The sequence below is a fragment of the Vulpes lagopus genome, chromosome 16, assembly GCF_018345385.1.
Source record: "Vulpes lagopus strain Blue_001 chromosome 16, ASM1834538v1, whole genome shotgun sequence".
Lineage (NCBI taxonomy): Eukaryota > Metazoa > Chordata > Mammalia > Carnivora > Canidae > Vulpes > Vulpes lagopus.
In genome coordinates this window covers 10,981,811-11,001,286 of record NC_054839.1, presented here as the reverse complement: position 1 = coordinate 11,001,286, position 19,476 = coordinate 10,981,811, and the positions used below count along the sequence as shown (strand labels likewise).

General features: G+C 47.0%; 1 protein-coding gene and 1 non-coding gene across 7 annotated transcripts in view; both read right to left on the bottom strand.

The window, feature by feature from the left end:
* Positions 1-19,243, bottom strand: part of TMTC4 (transmembrane O-mannosyltransferase targeting cadherins 4) — a 64,949-nt gene extending 45,706 nt beyond the window's left edge. For 2 of the 6 annotated variants that reach the window (XM_041731223.1, XM_041731224.1), the window contains exons 1-5: positions 18,296-18,453; positions 12,916-13,131; positions 8,561-8,676; positions 7,224-7,440; positions 1,639-1,726 (exon numbers count right to left, since the gene is read on the bottom strand). In XM_041731223.1, coding sequence (XP_041587157.1) covers positions 1,639-1,726; positions 7,224-7,440; positions 8,561-8,676; positions 12,916-13,077 — 583 coding nt within the window. In that variant the 5' untranslated portion in view covers positions 13,078-13,131; positions 18,296-18,453. Of the gene's footprint in view, positions 1-1,638; positions 1,727-7,223; positions 7,441-8,560; positions 8,677-12,915; positions 17,656-18,295; positions 18,454-18,493; positions 18,593-19,131 lie in introns of those variants that run through there. The other 4 variants (XM_041731221.1, XM_041731222.1, XM_041731220.1 and 1 more) reach the window with 4 other exon arrangements.
* LOC121477222 lies at positions 8,248-8,352 on the bottom strand. Its single transcript, XR_005984150.1, has one exon. It is a non-coding gene; the product is annotated as a U6 spliceosomal RNA (small nuclear RNA).
* Positions 19,244-19,476: the final 233 nt, after the last annotated feature.

Sequence of the window (19,476 nt, the reverse complement as noted above, 5' to 3'; positions counted from 1 at the left end):
CTCCTCCCTCACCTGCCAATCTGAGCCTTACCCTGCTGTTCAGCCCTAACTGGCTAGGAAAAATGAGAAAAGAATTACCATGGGCTAGTGAAGACCATCTTCTCACTACTGAGATAGAACTTTAAGCTGATTAGCAGGAGGTTAGCAGGAGAACTATTTTTTCTTTTTAAAGATTTTATTTATTTATTCATGAGAGAGGCAGAGGCATAGGTAGAGGGAGAAGCAGGCTCCCTTTTGGGAGCCTGATGCAGGACTTGATCCCAGAACCCTGGGATCACCACCTGAGCTGAAGGCAGATACTCAACACTGAGCCACTCAGGTACCCCAGGCAAACTATTTTTTGAGGATGGTGAGACCTTTGAGCTAAATGCTAAAGATGAGTTTAAGATCTGTAAAACATGATTTTTTTTAAGTTTTCTTTTGTAGTAGTTGTGAGGTGTTGTGGAAATTTAATTATGGAAAAGAAACGGAATCATTTTTGTAATGGTAACAAAAATATGTAAAAATCATTATTAAAATTTGCCACAGTGGTCATTAAATTAGATAGTAGTGGCTCAACATGTATTTGGAAAAAAATCATTCTTAGTTTATGGGCCACATGAGAAAGTTTATGGGGTAGTGGGCTGGCTTTGGCCTTGGGTCCCTTTCTTTACTAACCCTGAAATTTCCATTTCACCAGCCCCAGCACACAAAATTCTCAATGAGCAGTCTGCTCTTCATTATTAGTAAGAGATTAATTCACAGGAGAAACCAAAGTACAAGAATCAGTACATGACCACAATATGAAAGCCCTGGCAGCTCTGGACCACACCTGAGCTTTGAGAAACTCTATGGAAAAAGCCTCAACATGCCAAGATACACAAGCTCCTGCTTAAATTGCTCTACTCCAACATTCCAGAGGAAATCATCCCACTCACCTTCCCTCTTTTCCCCTCCCCCCAAATATAAATCATTGATTATGATATACAAGGAGAGTTCTACAGTCCATACACTTCTCACTTCTTCAGATACAGAAACTGAATGTATATGCATCACTGGAGCTAGCAGGCATGACAGGTACATAAGCTGAATTCATCCCATCCAATGTCTACAATAAAGCAATTGGGAAGGTAGGACTTGACTTGGGGATCATTGAGCCATACAGGGATTCTGTTGCATCTCAGTTAATGCACCTGCTGTGCTGCTGCAAACCATTCCTCCATGCCTCCCTCCCCGCCACATACATTCAGTGAGCCATTTCAACTCCAGAAACAATGCTTTTCTTTGTAAGTATTAATATTCTTCTAATGACAAAACCAAGAATTTCATAATCCAGGTCCACATCCATGGCTATTCATTTTAGATTTTTTCTATTTTTCTCACTGAGAAGTTTTAATAAAGAATAAACAAAAGCGTTTTTCCCCTACAATTTTGGTGCAAATAAAATGATAAACACCCATCACAACTGCTTTAGTAAAGAGCACCCAATAGAAGGCTCCCCTGTGAATGCTAATGTATGAACTTTGTATTATTAAAAAAGCAACAGAATAAACATGTATCTAAAGAGAGATCTTTTGGTCCACATTCTCGCAAAGTGATAAAATTAAATAAATGGACAATTTCCCAGCTTAAAATTAAGAAGGCAAACATCATCCTTACTTTCTCTAAATGCTTTACAGTAGCCAAGGAAAGATAACAGAAAGAACAGGGCACCCAGGAGGTCTGCACGGCCGACAACACCAGCAACCTTAAAAGAAGAAGAAAAAAAGATTTATGTAAAAAAAACATTTAAAAAATCCTAAACTTAGGAAACATAAAAAAATTCTTAGAAAGGCAAGGCAAAAACCTTACAAGATTTTGCCATCTGTTAAAATAACTTTGCAACAGCCCTGTGGTCTTATCTTACAATTGTTTTTTCTTTCCCCTCTTTGGTCTAAGATTTGAGTTAGTTGCTTCCATGAGAGCCAGGCTGCAAGGATCGTACTGATGGCTGTTCTGGGAACAGAACACAGTCCTGCATGAGCTGTGAGAGCCCCATCCCTGCACACTGCACCCTGGAGCCCAGACACCCATCCCACTGATATCCACAATGTGGATTGTCAATGGAAAAAACCATCGGCTCAAAGGGCATAACATTTAGTAAAGAAAATTTGATTGGAAACATGGAGGAAAGGTGGGAAATAAATGTGAAAAGTATCAGGCAAATAGAAAAAGGTATGGGAATAATCACTCAAAGTTTGCCCCTGCCACTCCTCCTCCCTTCAAGATCAAAATCAATTCAGTGGGTTGACCTGGAAATCAGAATGCTTTAAAAGTGATTGAGAAGGAAGATGAAAACAGAATAAAATGTCTACCATTTCTTTCCCCACAAATGCCCTTTCCTCCCTTGCTTTCTCACATCACATCCAGTAATTGTTCTCCAAAATCTCCTGGCAGAGAAAGACACAGAATTCCACCCAGGAGTGTGGGTCTGGTTTATGCGGCATGCTTTGCTAACCAGCACTCGGATATGACACATACCAAAGCCTTACTGGGATTCTCTAGGTATCTCTCCAATGGCACACATATCATGGTACCCCTCCCTCAGGCCTCTCCAACAGTTCCATGATATGTGGGACAGAATAAAGACTAAGTAAGCTATAAATGGAGGTAAAGAGAATATACAATGAAATGAAAATTACTCTATTTATGTATGATTCCCAACTGTGTGGACAAGCAATGACTTTTGCTTTTTGACAACAGTTTCCTGCTACCATGGCTAGATATAAAACGTCGGAGGTGATTATCCATTCTGATCATTAACTCCTGATGGCAGCGCACGTGGCAGTGCAAGGTGTCACACGATCATTAAGACTGGAGGAGCTGATGAATCCAACTTGTGAATGCCACCCACAGGGAAAAAAACCGCCTAAGAAGGAAGAGAGAGAATCCCAAGCAGACTCCGAGCTGAGTGCAGAGCCCCATGCGGGGCTCAATCTCATGGCCCTGAGATCACGACCTGAGCTGAAACCAGGAATCAGATGCTCAGCCGAGCCACGCAGGCGCTCCCGTGATAAGCTTATTTTTAAAACAAACATTCTTTGGCTCACTGGTGAAAATACTCCCAAGTCTTTAAGCAATGTACATGATGTTATCCGACATAAAGAAAAACAAATTTTAAAAAGTACAGCAGGCGTTTTAAAGTACAAAGAGTTTTTAGTCCTTACAAAGAACTTTTGACATCGTGATTAAAGACAGATTTCACAGAAAAAAGTTTTTAAGGGCTATCTAAGGAAGCACTGTGTCCAATTGTTTGGGGGCATGAGCAAGAGTGTGGAGAGGTTTTATTTTTCTTTCCTAATATTTGCATTATATATATTTTCAGGCAAACGTCTTTATAATAGCCTTTGCAGGCTACTTTTTTTTCTTTTTTTTTTTTTAAAGATTTTATTTATTTATTCATGAGAGACACAGAGAGATAGAGAGGCAGAGACACAGGCAGAGGGAGAAGCAGGCTCCACGCAGGGAGCCCGATGCGGGACTGGATCCTGGATCCCAGGATCACGCCCCGAGCTGAAGGCAGGCGCTCAACCACTGAGCCACTCAGGCGTCCCTATTTTTTTTTTTTTTTTCATACAAAGGAAAGGGAGCAGGCTCTGCTATCCTCAGATATGCCACTTTAGCATACTGAGTATTCTGAATTAAAGGTACTTGAGAAACAGGACAAGAAGGATGATCTAACCATCTTTTGTCCCCCTGAAAGCAGGAAATAAATCTCTCCTATTAAAAGCACCCTCCCTCTGTCAGGAGGGTAGAAGGCATCCTCATCCCCAGAAGGCTAAATAAACAAGCCTGTTATTCACTAATTCACGACCCCAAGCCCAAACCCCTTTGTCCTGCCAATACTTCTTCACAAGTTTGGAAAACTTTCCTGCTTTGGTCACTTCTTTGAATCTCCTATTTTTACAGGGCTCCAGTACATTTTATGGGGTTCCAGGAATCAAATTTGTTTTTCTCTCGTTAATCTGTCTTAGGCCAATGTAATCATTAGGCCAGACGGGAAACCTAGGAGGGAAGAGAGGGAAATGTTTCCACCCCTACAGAGATAACCCGAAACACTCATATCAGGGTTTGCAATTCCCTCAAATCCACAGAGCGGGTCATGTTGTTTCCCCACTGGGAACAATGTACATGGGTTTGTAAGAAGGAACTAGAGGAAGGGAAGGGGGGAATGCTGCCCCCTAATGCCTGAGTATTGAACTTTGGGTTTGGGGTTTGTACAGACAGAATTCCTACAGAAGCCCGAGTTTCCCTCTTTAATACCAAATCCAGGCAATACTTGAAATCCTCACCAATACTCTGAGGAAAAGGAAACCCTATGGTGGCACTGGTGTTTGCTGGGGCCTCCATCCTGACAGCCACAGATGAGGGGTTCGACAACCATCTCCCTTAGCTCAACTCCCTCCCATAATGACTGGCCTTATAGGCCTACAAACACCCCAGAGTGATTTGGAGTGGTATCCTTGAAAACGAGAGACATTCCTGTCAGTTGAAGAGCAAATAACACTCATTAAAATTATTCATTACCGGGGATCCCTGGGTGGCTCAGCGGTTTAGCGCCTGCCTTTGGCCCAGGGCACGATCCTGGAGTCCCGGGATCAAATCCCACATCGGGCTCCTGACATGGAGCCTGCTTCTCCCTCCTCCTGTGTCTCTGCCTCTCTCTCTCTCTCTCTCTCTATGTCTATCATAAATAAATAAATAAATAAACAAATAAATAAATAAATAAATCTTTAAAAAATTATTCATTACCAATCAGGGCCTGGGAGGTGGGAAAACTGTAGGGTGATGAACTCACCCTGGGGTTTGCCTGGGACTGTCCCAGTTTTGAAATGGAAAGTCCCACGTCCCAGAACCCCCTTAATAATGGGCAAAGTGGATGGCTAGTCACCCTGTAAGACTGGGAAATTCAGATTCTTATTTGCAGCAGACAAAAACATCCTCAATGCTAATATCAAGAAAGTATAAAGACACAAACACATAAATGCTAATACAAAGAAATTTATATTACTAAAACCTGGAGGGACCCACATTGCCAGTGCTTTCTCTTCACAAATGTAATCAGAAGCACAAAAACTCCCCAACCCCCAGACCTCATCCTAGCTCGCTGGTCAGTTTGGGGGCACTGTGCCAAGGGCTGTCACACAGGTCTTCATCTGGAGTCCATAGCCCAGGGCTGCTTCCCCAGCACTGTACTGGGGGCTTCAAAGGGCTTTCCTTCCTCCTAACTCCTTGGGTCCTGCTTCTGGCTTATTTTTAAAGCTGGGTTAAATGTAGAGTGGGGTATAACGAGGGGGTGTAGATAGGAGGAAACTGAATACTCCCTATTTGCCAGAACAATGAAAGATGAACATACAAATTATTTAAGAATGCTAATTTTGGGGTACTTGGGTGGCTCGGTCAGTTAAGCGTCTGACTTTGGCTCAGATCAGGATCCTGGATCCTGTGTTGGCTCCCCACTCAGCGGGGAGTCTGCTCTCTCTTGCCCTCTCCCCACTGCTGGTGCTCTCTCTCTCTCTCTCTTTCTTTCAAATAAATAAAATCTCAGAAAAAGAATGCTGATTTTCAATGACCCATAATTTTTTCTTACAATTTGAGTTTGAAGGACTTTGACGGAATGGAGGTTGAGGGAGATGAAGAGATTTTTCTCAAATATTTCTTTTCTCCTATAGCTAGACCTTCCTTGGCTTCTTTTTAAATACTTCAAATGTAGAATTTTAGGATTAATATGATCCCAGATGGCATTTACTGGGGCATGGGTGTGTGTGTGTGTGTGTGTGTGTGTGTGTGTATGTATCTAGCTATACTTGTTAGCACTTGAAACTTTTCTATAAACTAACTTCTCAACATTTAAATTCAGAATTTTGGAAAATTTCTTTGGTTAATAATTCAAATATTCCATTTTGCTTTAAGATCACACTAAATTAAACTGTAAATCAGTACTTTTGCCAGAAATTCCCCTATTTCTGATTAACGCATACACTATTTCTGGGTCCCAACGAACATTTAAGCCATAATGAGAACTCACATGGAAGCAAATTCTAATTTGGTCACAGTTATATATAAATAGTCTATAACAAATCTTTTGTAACAGTTTCCAGATTGTCAGTCCTCTGAATTTGTTAAAGTAAAACATTATGAGAATTTTTTTTTAAAAGCTTTATAGTGATAAGATACTAAGAGAAGGTTGTGATAACAACTCTACAATCCTCTTAATACTGAGAATAGAGTCTAACAAAGGCAGATTCTAAAGGCAGGAATTCGGTTCAATATAGTGAAACTCACTTCAAGATGCTCAATACATTTGGTTAAATGTGGGGATTTAAACACACATGAAATGCAAAAAAATCTGTTGTGGATAAGTAATAAGAAACATGTAATATTTTATACCAGGTGCTTCAAGCTCACAGAACAAATGGCTAAAATCACATCTTTTACCTCAGCAAATATGCAGACTTTCATTTTTAAAGGGTTCCATGGTGGCAGGGGAATAGGGTGGTTCTTGAAATCCCCACACATATGGTTAAATCCCAACACAGTTTGTACCAAATACATTCAGTGGCAACTCAATGGAATAAAGGTGTGGCCCGCAGGACAGCAGGTGAGGGCCCTGTCAGGAGCTGCCACGTCAGCTGGGCCACCTGGGCAGAGTATTTCAAGGGAAGGAGAACCATCCAGGCAGCAGAGAAGAAGAGAAGGAAGGTGGGAGAGCTCCAGACCAGTCCCTAGCATCGTGTGGAAACCACACCTTCCCAGTGCCGGCATCTCCCCAGCATGGGCCTCAGACACCAGAATTTAAGTTCTGCCCCCAGACTGCTCTCAGTGGAGGTAAAAAAAAATTGCATTGGACCCTTTGCTGAAGATAAGCTCCTCTCTTCTGGCCTTTAGACTTCCAAACCTGGCGATATTCACGATTTACCCTTTATGGTGTGGTCACGCAAGGGAAACATGATGTCTGCGTGACCAGATATCACATCGTATCAGTATTATAAGGTCTTTGCCCATCTTGGGACTCTTGCATTTTTCCTAAGAGAGACCTGTGGGATCTACAAATAAGTGGCTCAGGTGTCTGGCAGGGGGTAGCACCGTACACTTGGTACTGCAATAAGGCTCTTCAAGGGGAGCCTGTTTTAGGGAATGAGCCGACAGATGAAAGGCTCCTTGTCCTCACACGAGCACGGATGCCGCGGACAGATGCTACTTACACACTCGGTGTGTACCGGATGCACGGCGAATAGCAGAGCGGCCAGCAGAGACGATCTGGGGGCCAGGTTCAACCTCCGCCCTTTACTGGTGTACTGCAGGCCACCAAACAGCACAGAGAAGACATCCACCATGAGGACAGAGATGCCACCGTGAAGTAGGATGTTGATCACATGGAAACTCATGGGGTGGAAGCCTCCAGATAAATAGTAGTTAATCCTATAAGTGAAAGGTGTTTGTTCATACCAGATGCACAGAAGCATGCACAGTAAAATACAAACCACCTGGAGGAAAAGGTTGGTGAGTAATAGCATGAAAGGGGGAAGAGAAAGTTCTGGTGAAAGTGACATCAAGATGAATAATGTCTATCAAGCTTGGAAGGTTGAAGAAAGGGTAAGAGCATAATTAAGTGCAGATGGCAAAAATGGAAGAGAAGAGCATGTCAGAGGAGTGAGGCAGATAATATGTGGAGAGGAAAAGCAAGAGGAGAGCTGGACAAATTTTTAAGTGCTAAAAAGGCAAGACTGCATGCCAAGATGATATAACATAGCCCACATTCCTCCTGGCTACCCCACAGGGACCCAAATTTAAGACAGTCATGTGACTTGCTTATCCAAAAGACAGGAAGCATTCCTTGATAGTTCATCCATCAGCCTTCCATCCAACAAACATTCTCACTGTCATGGATTCTTATTTCTGACTGCTTCTCAATTACCACCAGTTCTAATTCATCATTTCTGTGCTTCTGAGAGATTGTACACAAGTGTTTAATGCACCTGAGATATAGCTATGAATGGGAATTTTGGTGAGGTGAATAAATCTACTTAATGCAAATGGGGAGGTGAGTGAGAGGTCTTTTTAGCTTTATTTTGTTTTTTTGCCTATTGGCTTGGTAACACTAGGAAGATTTTTACCTTATTTTTGTAATGGAAAAAACCTCACAATTTCATTAGATGCCACATGTTGCCTTGACTCACACTGTTTCTCTGGTTAACACCAACAAAGGTCCAACCTCCAAGAAATGTGCAAAATATGGAACATTTCACTAACTTGTGTGTCATCTTTGCAAGGGGCCAATGCTCATCTTCTCTGTATCCTTCCACTTCTAGTATCTGTACTGGCAGAGCCAGCCCTGGAGTCGTGTTTCCTCATGCACATTCTCTCCATCTTCCTGTGACCTATTCCTAGCAGTTGGAATTGGCACATACTTTTTAGAGACCCATATGAATAAGTGGTTTATTCTTCCCTAGGATCCACTGGCTTGACTACCCCACACTGGGAGCCTTATCACACAGAACCTGGTACAGCATCGCATGCAGCCCACACTATCATATCTTACCTGAAAGTCAGGACAGTCAGAGGGCGATAGGACTTGTGGCTGGTGTTGCTGCTTAGCCTACTGCCCCAGAAGTCATGATGCCAGAGGTCCCCAAGGGGGGTGTCTGCTCGGAGGTCCTGCAGGAACACAACAGAGGGCATTCTGGACAAAGGAGTCAGGACTTCACCCTCATCTCGTGTCTAAGCCCTCACCCTGAGCTCTTCCTTGGAGCTGCTCATTGCCCTAGGCTCCACCTCTCCGATTAGTCCTGGGCCAGGCCACCATCATCTCTCATCTAGGATACAGCCAGGCCTCCCAGCGGGTCCACTATGCCCTGTGACATGTTCTCCAGGTTGACCTCTCCAAAATACAGATTTGGGCACCCACCCTACCCTGCTTAAAACACTGTGATAGCTCCATTCCTCCCCCAGGACAAAGCCTACATCCTGATGTGGACGTCACAGGCCACAGGGTGCTCTGGCTCCTGCCGAGCTCTACCTGCACCTCTCCTCTCACTCAGACCCTGATCTTTGTCCTACCCACTCAGCACCTGCTGCCAACTACCCCAAAGGCTTTGCACACATAGGTGTCCACCAGTTATCCCTCAGCTCTTCACAGCCCAGCGCATCCCACCATTCATATCCCAACCAGTGAGCTGTGACCTTCCTCAGCTGATGCAATTCCCCTTCTATGGGTCATAGGGCATCTCGCACCCAGCCTCACAGCAGCTGGCACACTGGTGGTTTATCATCTCTAACTACCATCTGTCTGCCCCACAGCTGAGGGTCAAGGAGAACCAGGTCACTTCTGTGGCTGGGGAGTATACAGTATACAGAAGGTGCTTAATCCATGTTGAATGAACTAATGGATCATATAGCTTTTTCATATTCAATACATAAGTTAATTTCCCTATAATATCCCGGTTAAAACATGAGTGGAGAAGCATATGTTTATTTTATATCATGAGCTAAACAGAAAATTGATGAAAAAACCAACTTCTACATAATTTTTAAAGATAAAAAAGTACTAAATATTAAAAAAACTATACTTATCTTTCTATTAAGGTCATTTAATTTCGTCCTATACTACAGATGCTTAAAAATCTATCTTTTAATTTACTTTTTGTATTTTTAAAAGGTTTTATTTATTTACTCATGCAAGACACACACACAGAGACAGAGACACAGGCAGAGAGAGAAGCAGGCTCCCCGTGGAGAGCCCGATGTGGGACTCGATCCCAAGACCCAGGATCACGACCTGAGCCAAAGGCAGATGCTCAACCACTGAGCCACCCAGGTGCCCCCAAAAATGCACCTTTTAAAAAAACATTTAATCATAATACAGGGGCGCTTGGGTGGCTCAGTTGGCTAAGTGTCTGATTCTTCATTTTCGCTCAGGTCATGATCTCAGGGTTGTCAGATCGAGCCCTGTGTCGGCCTCTGTGCTCAGCGCAGAGTCTGCTTGTCTCTCTCCCTCTGTTCCTCCCTCAGTAATGTGCACTTGCTCTTTAAAATAAATATGTAAATAAAATCTTAAAAAATAAACGTAACACTAGATGGCTTAAACTGTATCTAACAAGAAGAGAGGCAGATAAGGCACTACAGAGTAAGTGACACAAGTGAATATCAATTCTCTCTTTAAAGCATAACTAAACAGGAATATTTCAGGGACTAGCAATTATGACATGCTAAGCACATACAGTGTATCAATCAAGAGTCTTCATTGCAGGAACTAAAATCAACTCTGATTAACAAGCACAAAAGAAATGCATTAGGGAAGATGGCAAGGCTCTCCATTCCCAGGTGGGCTCCCAGATTTGGGGCTCTGTGGCCAAATGCACACCCACAAATCACACCGCCAGACACCTTGCTAAGGCTGCCCAGCCACTTCCAGGCCCTGTCCTCTTTGTGTGGCTAGCTCCTGACTCCAACAGGTGGGTGCACCTGAGAGGAGAGCCTGCGCCCAAGTCTGCACCCAACCCAGGCAGTCTCTGCAGCTTTGACCAGCCAAGTCGGGGAAAGCCTCAAGCAGGAATGTCAGATCATGGCTGGCCCAGGAGAGCACCCAGTGTCTATGGCACATGGTGGAGTTCAGTAAGTATTTATGACTTCAGTGCTCATGGGTTCAAAGGGCAAGGTTGGGAATGGGTGACAGAGGCAAAGCTGACCACCCCATACCCACTTTGATGGTGAATTTCACTTCTGTTGCATACCGGTTTCACCACCCTGGAGCATACTGTCCCCTCTTCTACGAGTCAGTTTGACATTTCAGGAAGATCTTGGAAACTACCCACTAATTTGGCTTGCTCGGTTATAAAACTGGAAGTCCATCTTCTTTTGCATTCTCCCAGAAGTACCTGTTCACTTGTGCAGGAGCTGGGCGTAGGCTCTTTCCCTCCGTTTGAGTAGAAAATGAACACCAACGAAGCTCTAAATATTTGATTAGGTGTAGCCTACACACAGCAGGGCGCACTACAGGAAGAAAGGTCAATTTTCCTCCTAATGATTTATGGAAAAGACGTGTGTCTGAAATTCCTGCTAACTCCACTGTCTCAAAGAAAATCACCATCTCAATGAAAAAAGGCAACTCAGCCCTACAAGGAAGCATCTGGAAAACAGTCTTTAACACCAATAAAACCCAGGAACAGCCTGTTTCACATTATGGTGGGCACAGTGCCAACGAACAGAGCAGAGCCTTTCATTAAACAGGAAAGGAAAAAAGGAAGGCTAAGAAGTTAACAAAGGGGCACAGTGTGATGCTCTAGAAAACACTGCCAAGACAATGTGCAGCAGAGCCACAAAATGGCTTCATCTGCCTTACCCCACACAGAAGGAAGAATTATAGCCGCATACCAGGGCATCTCACATACAACAGAGCGTGCACCTTCCCCTGCCTTGTTCATCAAAGGTCTTCAACATACATCCTAAGTTAATACTGTATCTATCTTCCACTTTGGAAAAGTGGAAGGGTTAAGAAACCCTCAACGAAATGAAGAATGGGCTTTAAAATTAAGTCATCTGCTTCTGTCTTTGTTTCAAAAGCCAACTCTAACAGCCACAAGCCACGAATGTGACACAGTTGCTGGGAGCTACAAACTTACTACTTTTGATTTTAAGCATGGCTGAAAAAAGAAACAAAACACCCCAGCCACTGCCTGGTGAATCTGAGAAATATTACACATGAAGAACCCAGATTAAAAACAAACATCAAGGAGGCTGTGGTCTATGTCATCAAAATAGAGGCAATCAGGTACAGACAATATGTTACAAATAAAACACCTGCACAAGTCACCCCTACTTCCCCCCACCCTCACCCACAGAACACATGTTGGTCGCAGAGACGTTTTCTCAACATTTTCAATATGAAAATGACTTTCTTCTTATTTGGGAAAAATCCATGATTTTGAAATGCTAAGAGCATTCAACCACAGTGTTGCAGAGTTGCTACAGTTGCATCTACTAGAGAGATTAATGTATTCCTTCAGGTTCTCTTCATTGGGTTAAGGCACACACAGACTCTATCTGCTGAGTAACTGGGTCATCATAAAAATTCTAATCTATGCCATTTCTGCATTCTTTCTCCTCCTCTCCTCTGGCTCTCCTTACTTCCCAGTTTCTTGTTTCGATTTTTTTTTTTTAGCTCATTTAAATTTTGTTCTTCCCTTCCTCCAAACCTAATTATTCTTCTCTATCTCCAGCTAGTGAAAAGCAGTATCATTTATCCTGCACCGATATAGCACCCACTGGTGAGCAAAACTGGCTGGGATTTTGCAAACTCAGCAAATCTGAGTCTCCACACAAGAAATGAGCAGGAACTGCAGCTTCCAGGACAACACAGTCCTCACTCTCCAGCAGCTACCAGCAGGCTGTCCTGATGTTATCACCAAAGGACAAAGAAGCACAGCCAACTCACTGCCTGCTGCTAAGTACGCACCTCTTGGTAGGTCATTAGACTGGTCCATTGCTACAGCAAATGCATATTGGGGCAGGGCAGGGGTGGGGAGGGGGAGGACAGCTGTGGCCTACGATTCTGGAAATTTGTCCTAAAACCTAAGATACTTAGTCTGCAATGCCTTGCAATACCCTTCCTTGCCTTGTAATCTGAGAGAAATAGTCTCTCTGACACGTGAGTAGACTGGAGCCTCGAAAAGGGTACATGGTGAGGGTAAAGCTTGAGGTCAGGCAGGGGGCTGGAGAGCCTGCTTCCAATAATAAATTAAAGGGGTCCCAAATTGAGGAGATGCGACCTAAAAGAGGTAGGAAATCTAGAATGCTTAACCAAAGCTTAACACAGAATTATTCAACACAAACTGTGATTATTAACGAGACAGGCAAATGGTTAACACAAGTTTACCAAAAAGGAGTTCCGATACGAACCTTATTGTTAATAATAGCTTCCGAGTCATCAAAGACAAAATCTCCATCGTAGCTACGGGCGAAACACACGAGGGAAACAAATCCCACCACTAACTTAGCCCAGGAAGGGGGCAGGACAGAAGATGGAATGATGTGATCCAAATCGGCGTCCAACCCGGTCATTTTGAAAACTGCAGCCTGCCGGCCTCTCGCTCCAGCATTATGCTGGTTAGAAATCTACAGGAAAAGTGACACGACACAGACAGTCATCAACACGCTGTTAGGAATGTTTCTGCAGTGGACACGTGTACCTAGCAGCCATCTATGCTGCAAGTTCGTGGATGTGGTCATTACAAACTTCAAGTCGTGGTTTTCTATGGGCAGAAGAGTCACCCGCAACACATGTAAATTCTCCCTGGGCATGACGGCAACCTAGCAAACCGAAGCCTTTGGGTTTCTGATACAGGATTATCCTGAGAAACATTAATTTCAGAGAATCTGGTATATATATATCAATCCCTTAAGACAAACTGTTTTTATAATCCTTGAACTAGTTTACACCAAAGTTAAAAAAAAAAAAAAGTCACCATGTTGCTTCATTCAATCAAGAGTAATCAATAAATATTCCTTGTTGGGTCTTAGCATGTGGTGTAGGTCTACGTATTAGGGTACAAAACATGGTCCTGATTCTGAAAGAGCTGACAGTCTCTCTACAACTCAGACACGAACTCCAGTTAGATGAGGATCTGGGAGAGAGAAGAGTTTTATCACAGATGATGAGGCACAGCACACGATCGATGGCCAGGTGAGAGGTTCACACACAGACAGAGGAAGGACTGGTTTACCTTAGTCCAGAAAGGGCTGAACTGAATCCTAACAGAGAAGAGGGGAAGCTATTCCAAGTAAGGATATGACCTTCACTGTTGGTGAAAGAGTCAAGTTAAAAATACACTCTTATTTTTTAACTTTTTCTAACAGGCAAAATGTTAAAGCCAGAAGAGTTTGTCTCTCCGCCTTGCCATTTATTAGTTCTGTGGCCTCATGTGTGTCACCTGCCCTTTCAAAGTCCACTTCCTGAGCCACTCAGCAAAGCATAAGGACTTTCCAGTGGTGAGATCTGCCTGAGAGCTTCCTGCTCTGGAATTTGCCCAAATATAAAACTATCCTGCAAATCACATTTTATCTGTCCCTATCCTCACTACACCCTCAAGAGGTGCTTTCTCTGGGTTTACCAGAATCATGTTTGGCTCAAACTGTTCAGGTTCCAGTCCTATGTTACTCTGGACAAGTTACTTAACCTCTCTGGCCTCAGTCTCCTGGCCTCTACAATGGAGATAATTCTTCTACCTTACGTGGTTGCCATTAAACAAGATACCCACCTAAAGTGCTTAGAACTTTAGTCTGGCTTTAATGAATGCTCAGGGGAGGTAACTATTATTACAAACACTTTCTATAAGAAGGGTAAAAGCACAGGCAAAAGAACTATTTCTTAAAATCCCCTTTAGTGTTTTGGTTTATTATCTGGTGTCGTAAAGGGACCTGGCCCCCAGTCCTTTAATGCTAAGATGGAAGAGAATCCCAGAGTCATTGATTAGGAAGGCAGTTTAGATGTATTTGTTTCCAGGCCTCCAAGGGAATACCCCGGATAACACAATCAATAAGAAATCAGTCAAATAGGCCATCTGAGGTCACAGGCATCTTTTCTACAGGCTTTTATCTGAGTAAATGTGGAGAAAGATCCAACAGTCAATGGGACACGTTATTCTCGAGTAACATTGTCCCTTTCCGGGTGTTGGAAAGAGGTCTAGATTTACAATTCCAGAGAGGAAATGCTCTGCATCTCTCACTGCAGGTCCCTCAAAGCTTCTCCACCTAATGTAACTCACACTCTCAGCAAATGCTGGAGGGAAATAGTCCATTTACTATCTGCTGCCTTTTTCTTTTCCACTGAAAGGATTAAACCATTGGTAATATCCAAATTTACAGTTGCATATACAATATAGGTCACCATGCAGGCCCCTACTACTGTGTCTGCATTTCAGCTAAAGAAATCGCTACTAAAAAAACAAAAAAACAAACAAAGCAAAACAGACAAAAATGTGAAAAAAAAAATCACAAAGACTATGTAGTTAGAAAGATACCACGACTTAACATGGAGGGAAAGTGTTCTTGGATTTGGAAAATTAATGTGAAGGAAAATACATGTTTTTTGTTTGCTTGTTTTTGTTTTTAAGTAGGGCTCCATGCTGGCCATTGAGCTCCAATGAGGGGCTTGAATTCATGACCCTGAGATCAAGACCTAAACTGAGATCACAAGTTGAATGCTTAATGGTTTGAGCCATGCAGGTGCCCTAAAACACATCAGTTTTAAGTGCACAATAGAACTGTGAGCTGATGCATGGTCACAGAGCTGGTCTTGATGTTACCTGCTTTAGGCCCAAATATTTGAGTATTATTATTATCTCACAAAAGGCTGTTGTGAGGTTCCAATACCCATACAGGAAGAATACCGAAGCAAGAGATAATCTGCGCTCCTGAAGTCACTGTCCTGCCCCACTTTTCATTTCAGATGACTTGTAATACAGGTGAATCATTCTCGTAGTCAGGCACCAGCCGAAACATATGAAAGGCAGACTATAGACCCGAAGATCTGCAGTGCCCTGGTGGGCCAGGCCCGGACTCCCGGAGCACTCCCAGGTCAGCTGAGGCAATCTTGGAATGATCTCCCCCTCTTCTATTGCAAGAACATCAGCAAACCTAGAGTCTGCCCCATTCCTCACCCTCCAGCTTATTCTTTTCTGCTGGGCTCCTGCCACCTCATGGCAGCTTCTTCCCAAGTCTCTGAGGTTCTCACTACTCTGCTGTCCCTGTAAATACTCACAAATGCCCTTTTTACTTAAGGTATGATGATTAACGTATACACTGGGATGGTTGAAAGAATACTGTAGATTAGTCAATGCAATAAAAGCCATAGTGTGTTAGGAACCTATGCAAAGTTCTCGGAGCGTCGCCCAGGGGTTAAGAACTCAGGCTCTGGAGGCAAGCAGACTTGTACTTGCTATCTTTGATACCTTGAGGATCAGTTTCTCACAGGCCCAACAGGGTACCACTACATACTCTGGGAGGTTGTCATAGGCTTAGAAGAGAGAATGTACGGAAATAATTCATTCCTGTTATTGTTACTATTTCGGAGAAACTAGTTCCCAGGGCCTGGTTCCTGATCTCCTGTCTTGGGAACACTGATGCCATCAACTCTTCATTCCTGTAGATGGGCTTACCAACCAAGGCCAGCAGTAGCCCATCCAGTGTCCCGATATAACTGAGAATAGGTGCCCTTCTTTGGATGGGTCCAGGGCACTATGTGCTTGGCTGGAGTCTGTATGTCCTGCATAAACTGCACAGTATATCATGGTGACCCTGGTCCCAACCTCACTTCCCCCAAAAGGAAACGGCCTTTGTTCTGTGATGATCCCAGACGGCTTGGTGCTCAAGTAAAAGAAGCCCTACCAGAGTGAGAGGATACAGACAGGTGTACCCGCCCCTCCACCTGTTGTTTATGCAGGCCATGAAATGGGATGGCACACATTCTGATTTTCTCTTGATAGGTCCCCAGCTGCACTGTCTCGTTTCTCTCCTCCAGGTGTCCTGCCTGGAAGCCCTGGCTCTGGGGGGTGGCTGGACAGTAAATTCACCATATGGGGTGAAAAGGAGGGGGCCTCATGTAGGCCACAAGCTCAGTCCCAAGTGGTGCTGCAGCCAGCTTGCCTACCAGTAAGGTTGCTCTGCTCTGACCCCTGACTCCTGTGCTCATTTCCCACTGTTCCGAATTTAACTGGCCCCAGGTGTAATTGAATTTGGAACAAAGCAAAAGGTTCTAGTCTCGATTTCTCAAAACTCCTAATATGAAGCCTCTATTGCCAGGAGGTTGAAACAAATGAATCAATCGTCAATGGTCAGAAAGATCTCATACAAGGACTCGACCTCCCAAAACAAATGTCACAGAGCTGTGAACCCTGGGGACCCAGTGACAGCTGACACAGCTGCCTTGGACGGCAGGAAATAGGAATGATGAGACTAAACCCCAAGGATTCACCCTGGACTTATAAGCAGCAGCCAACTACTACAGAATATTCTTCCACATGCATGGAAGGGCCTGCTGGCCTCCGGGCGACCTTTCTACCTCATCAGTAACAATCCATCCATGCCAAGCTGCCCTCTACCAGGCTGAGATGAGACAGTGCTTCTGGAAATCAGGTTAAGGAACACCATCATTTCTGACCCAGCATCTGAAGACTTGGGCTGGCTGGGGCTCTCTTGGGGCCCTCAAGGTATGGGAGCTGGTCATCTCCACCGCCCTCCCCCACGCAGAGCTGGAAAAACAAATGCTACTCAATGTATCTTCCTCCTGTGATAGCCTTTCTTCTTTTTAATTCAGTAACAGGCGGGAGCCGCGCCTGCCTAGAGCAAGAATGACTGCGTGTGGTTCGACATCCACGGTTACACTGTCCCAGAAAGTTTCCAGCTTGCTAGCTTGTAGCCATTTTCCCAGCTAAGTCAGCGCGCATCACTCTACCCCACGTCCCTCTGGGGTGTGCCAGGCATGGCCGGGCCCGGCGGGAGGGGGACCGAGAGGGACCCAGCCAGTCGTTATGGTGATTGTTCCTCCAGGAATTCTGCGCGTCCGTCTGCTCTTCCAGAGATAACAGTGTGGGATGATGACTCACAACGCGCTGGCTTGATCTTTTTTCTAACTCCTCCCTTCTTTTGTGTGTGGTTGAAAAAAAAAAAAAAGAAAGAAAAGAAACACACACACAGAGCCACAGTCAAAACACCAACAAGACCAGAAGCCCCGCGGAGTTCGCAGGTGAGGCGGCGGCTGCGCCACCTGCTCGGCTTCCCCAAACTCCAAACCCGCGCAGGGCAGTGGCGGCCCGGTGGCCCCGGGCACCCGGCCGGTGGCGCGCGGCTCTCCCGCCGCTCCGCTCGGCCCCAGCGCGGGGGGCCGCCTTTAACCCGGGGCGGGCGGCCAAGAGGCCCGGCTGTGCCCAGCCGTCGCCCGCGCCGCGGCCAGCTGGCGGCCAGGCGCGGGGCCCCGCGGCCAGGTGGCCGCTCCGGGGACGCGCTGCAGGCGGGGGTGGCGGCGGAGACCGCGGCGCGGGGCGAGGGCGGGCGGAGCGCGCACCCCCCCGCCGCGCCCACCGCCCCGCGGGCAGCTCGCACCCGGGCGCACCGCGTCCCCCGTGACCCCGGCCGCAGCCCAGGTCCCGGGGCCAACTCCCTGCAGCACCGCCGCGGGGCCCGGGCCGGGCGGCGGGCACCCCGCGTCCACGGCGCGCCCAACTCCGTTCGCCTCGCGGCACGCTCGGCCGCTCGGCCCTGCAGGGGCCGCCCCGCGCGTTACCTGCAAGGAGCCCGAGCGGCGGCCGCGTCTCCCTCCCGGGCGCGGGAACTCCGGCCGCTCTCGGCGCCCGCCCGGAGCTGGGCAGGGGAGGGGCCGCCCGCGCCGCGCCCCCGCCCCCGCCCCCCGCCGCGCGCCCCCCCGCGCCGCGCGCCGCCCGCACCGCCCGCGGCTCCCCACGCGCGGGGCGCTCGCTCTCACCCTCCCGCCTCGGCCCGCCCCCTCCTCGCGGCCATTGGCTGCGCCCGCCGTCACTCCCACGCCGCAGCCCGCTCCTCTTCAGCTCATTGGCGGCCGCGCCGGGGATGTCGGACCGCCGGGCGCTAGGCGGCGGGCGGCGAAAGAGGCGCAGGGCCAGGCGCGGCGGCGAAGGCGAAGGCGAAGGCGGCGGCGGCGGCGGCGGGAGCGCAGGAAGCGGAGCTCCCGGCGCGGAGGCCCGGCGAGGCCCGGCGGGAAGAGGCGGCCCCTGCTGGCCCCGGGGGCGGGCTCAGGCCGCGGAGCGCCCCCCCCGGCCGTGCGCGCGGCCCTGCCCGCGCTCGGCCTGCGCCCCTGGCGCCGTGGGTGGCGGAGGCTCGGCGGGGGCCGCGCGGCGCTGCGGGGAGAGGAGCCGGTGAGGGCGGTCGGGACTCCTCCTGTCGGGAGGGGCTGTTCCGGTCTGCGGGGCTCCGCTCGGCGCCTCTCGGAGCTGCACTGAGCCGCGTTCCCCTCCGGGCCCTGCCTGCCGCCCGTGGTCTTCCGTGGCTCCTCTTCCTCGGCTCGGGTCTTCGCTCTCCTGCCGATGCACGGTCCCCGCTGTGGCCCCTCCCCCGGCTGCAGCCCACATCCAGGCGTCCACTCACCAGTAGTCACTTTGTCCTAAACTTTTCCTCCCAGCCGGATCGCCAGGCCACCCGCCAGGAACTCCCATCTCAGCAGATTGCTCTGCTGCCTCAGCAAGAAGAGAGGAGCCTCTTGCACTTTCCACCGCCAAACGGACAAACCTTCCAGCGCGGATTCCACCCTTCATTCCCCGCTTCCAACCCCCCCCCCCCCCCCCCGTATGACACAGTCCCATCCAGTCTGACATCAATCCCTCCCTCCTGACTGGACCCCTGTCATCAGCGTTTAATCAGTCCCAAGCCTTCCTCTGCCCCTCACCCTACCCTTCCAGCTGCCACCCTGTTCCCTCTCCTCCTCTCCATAAC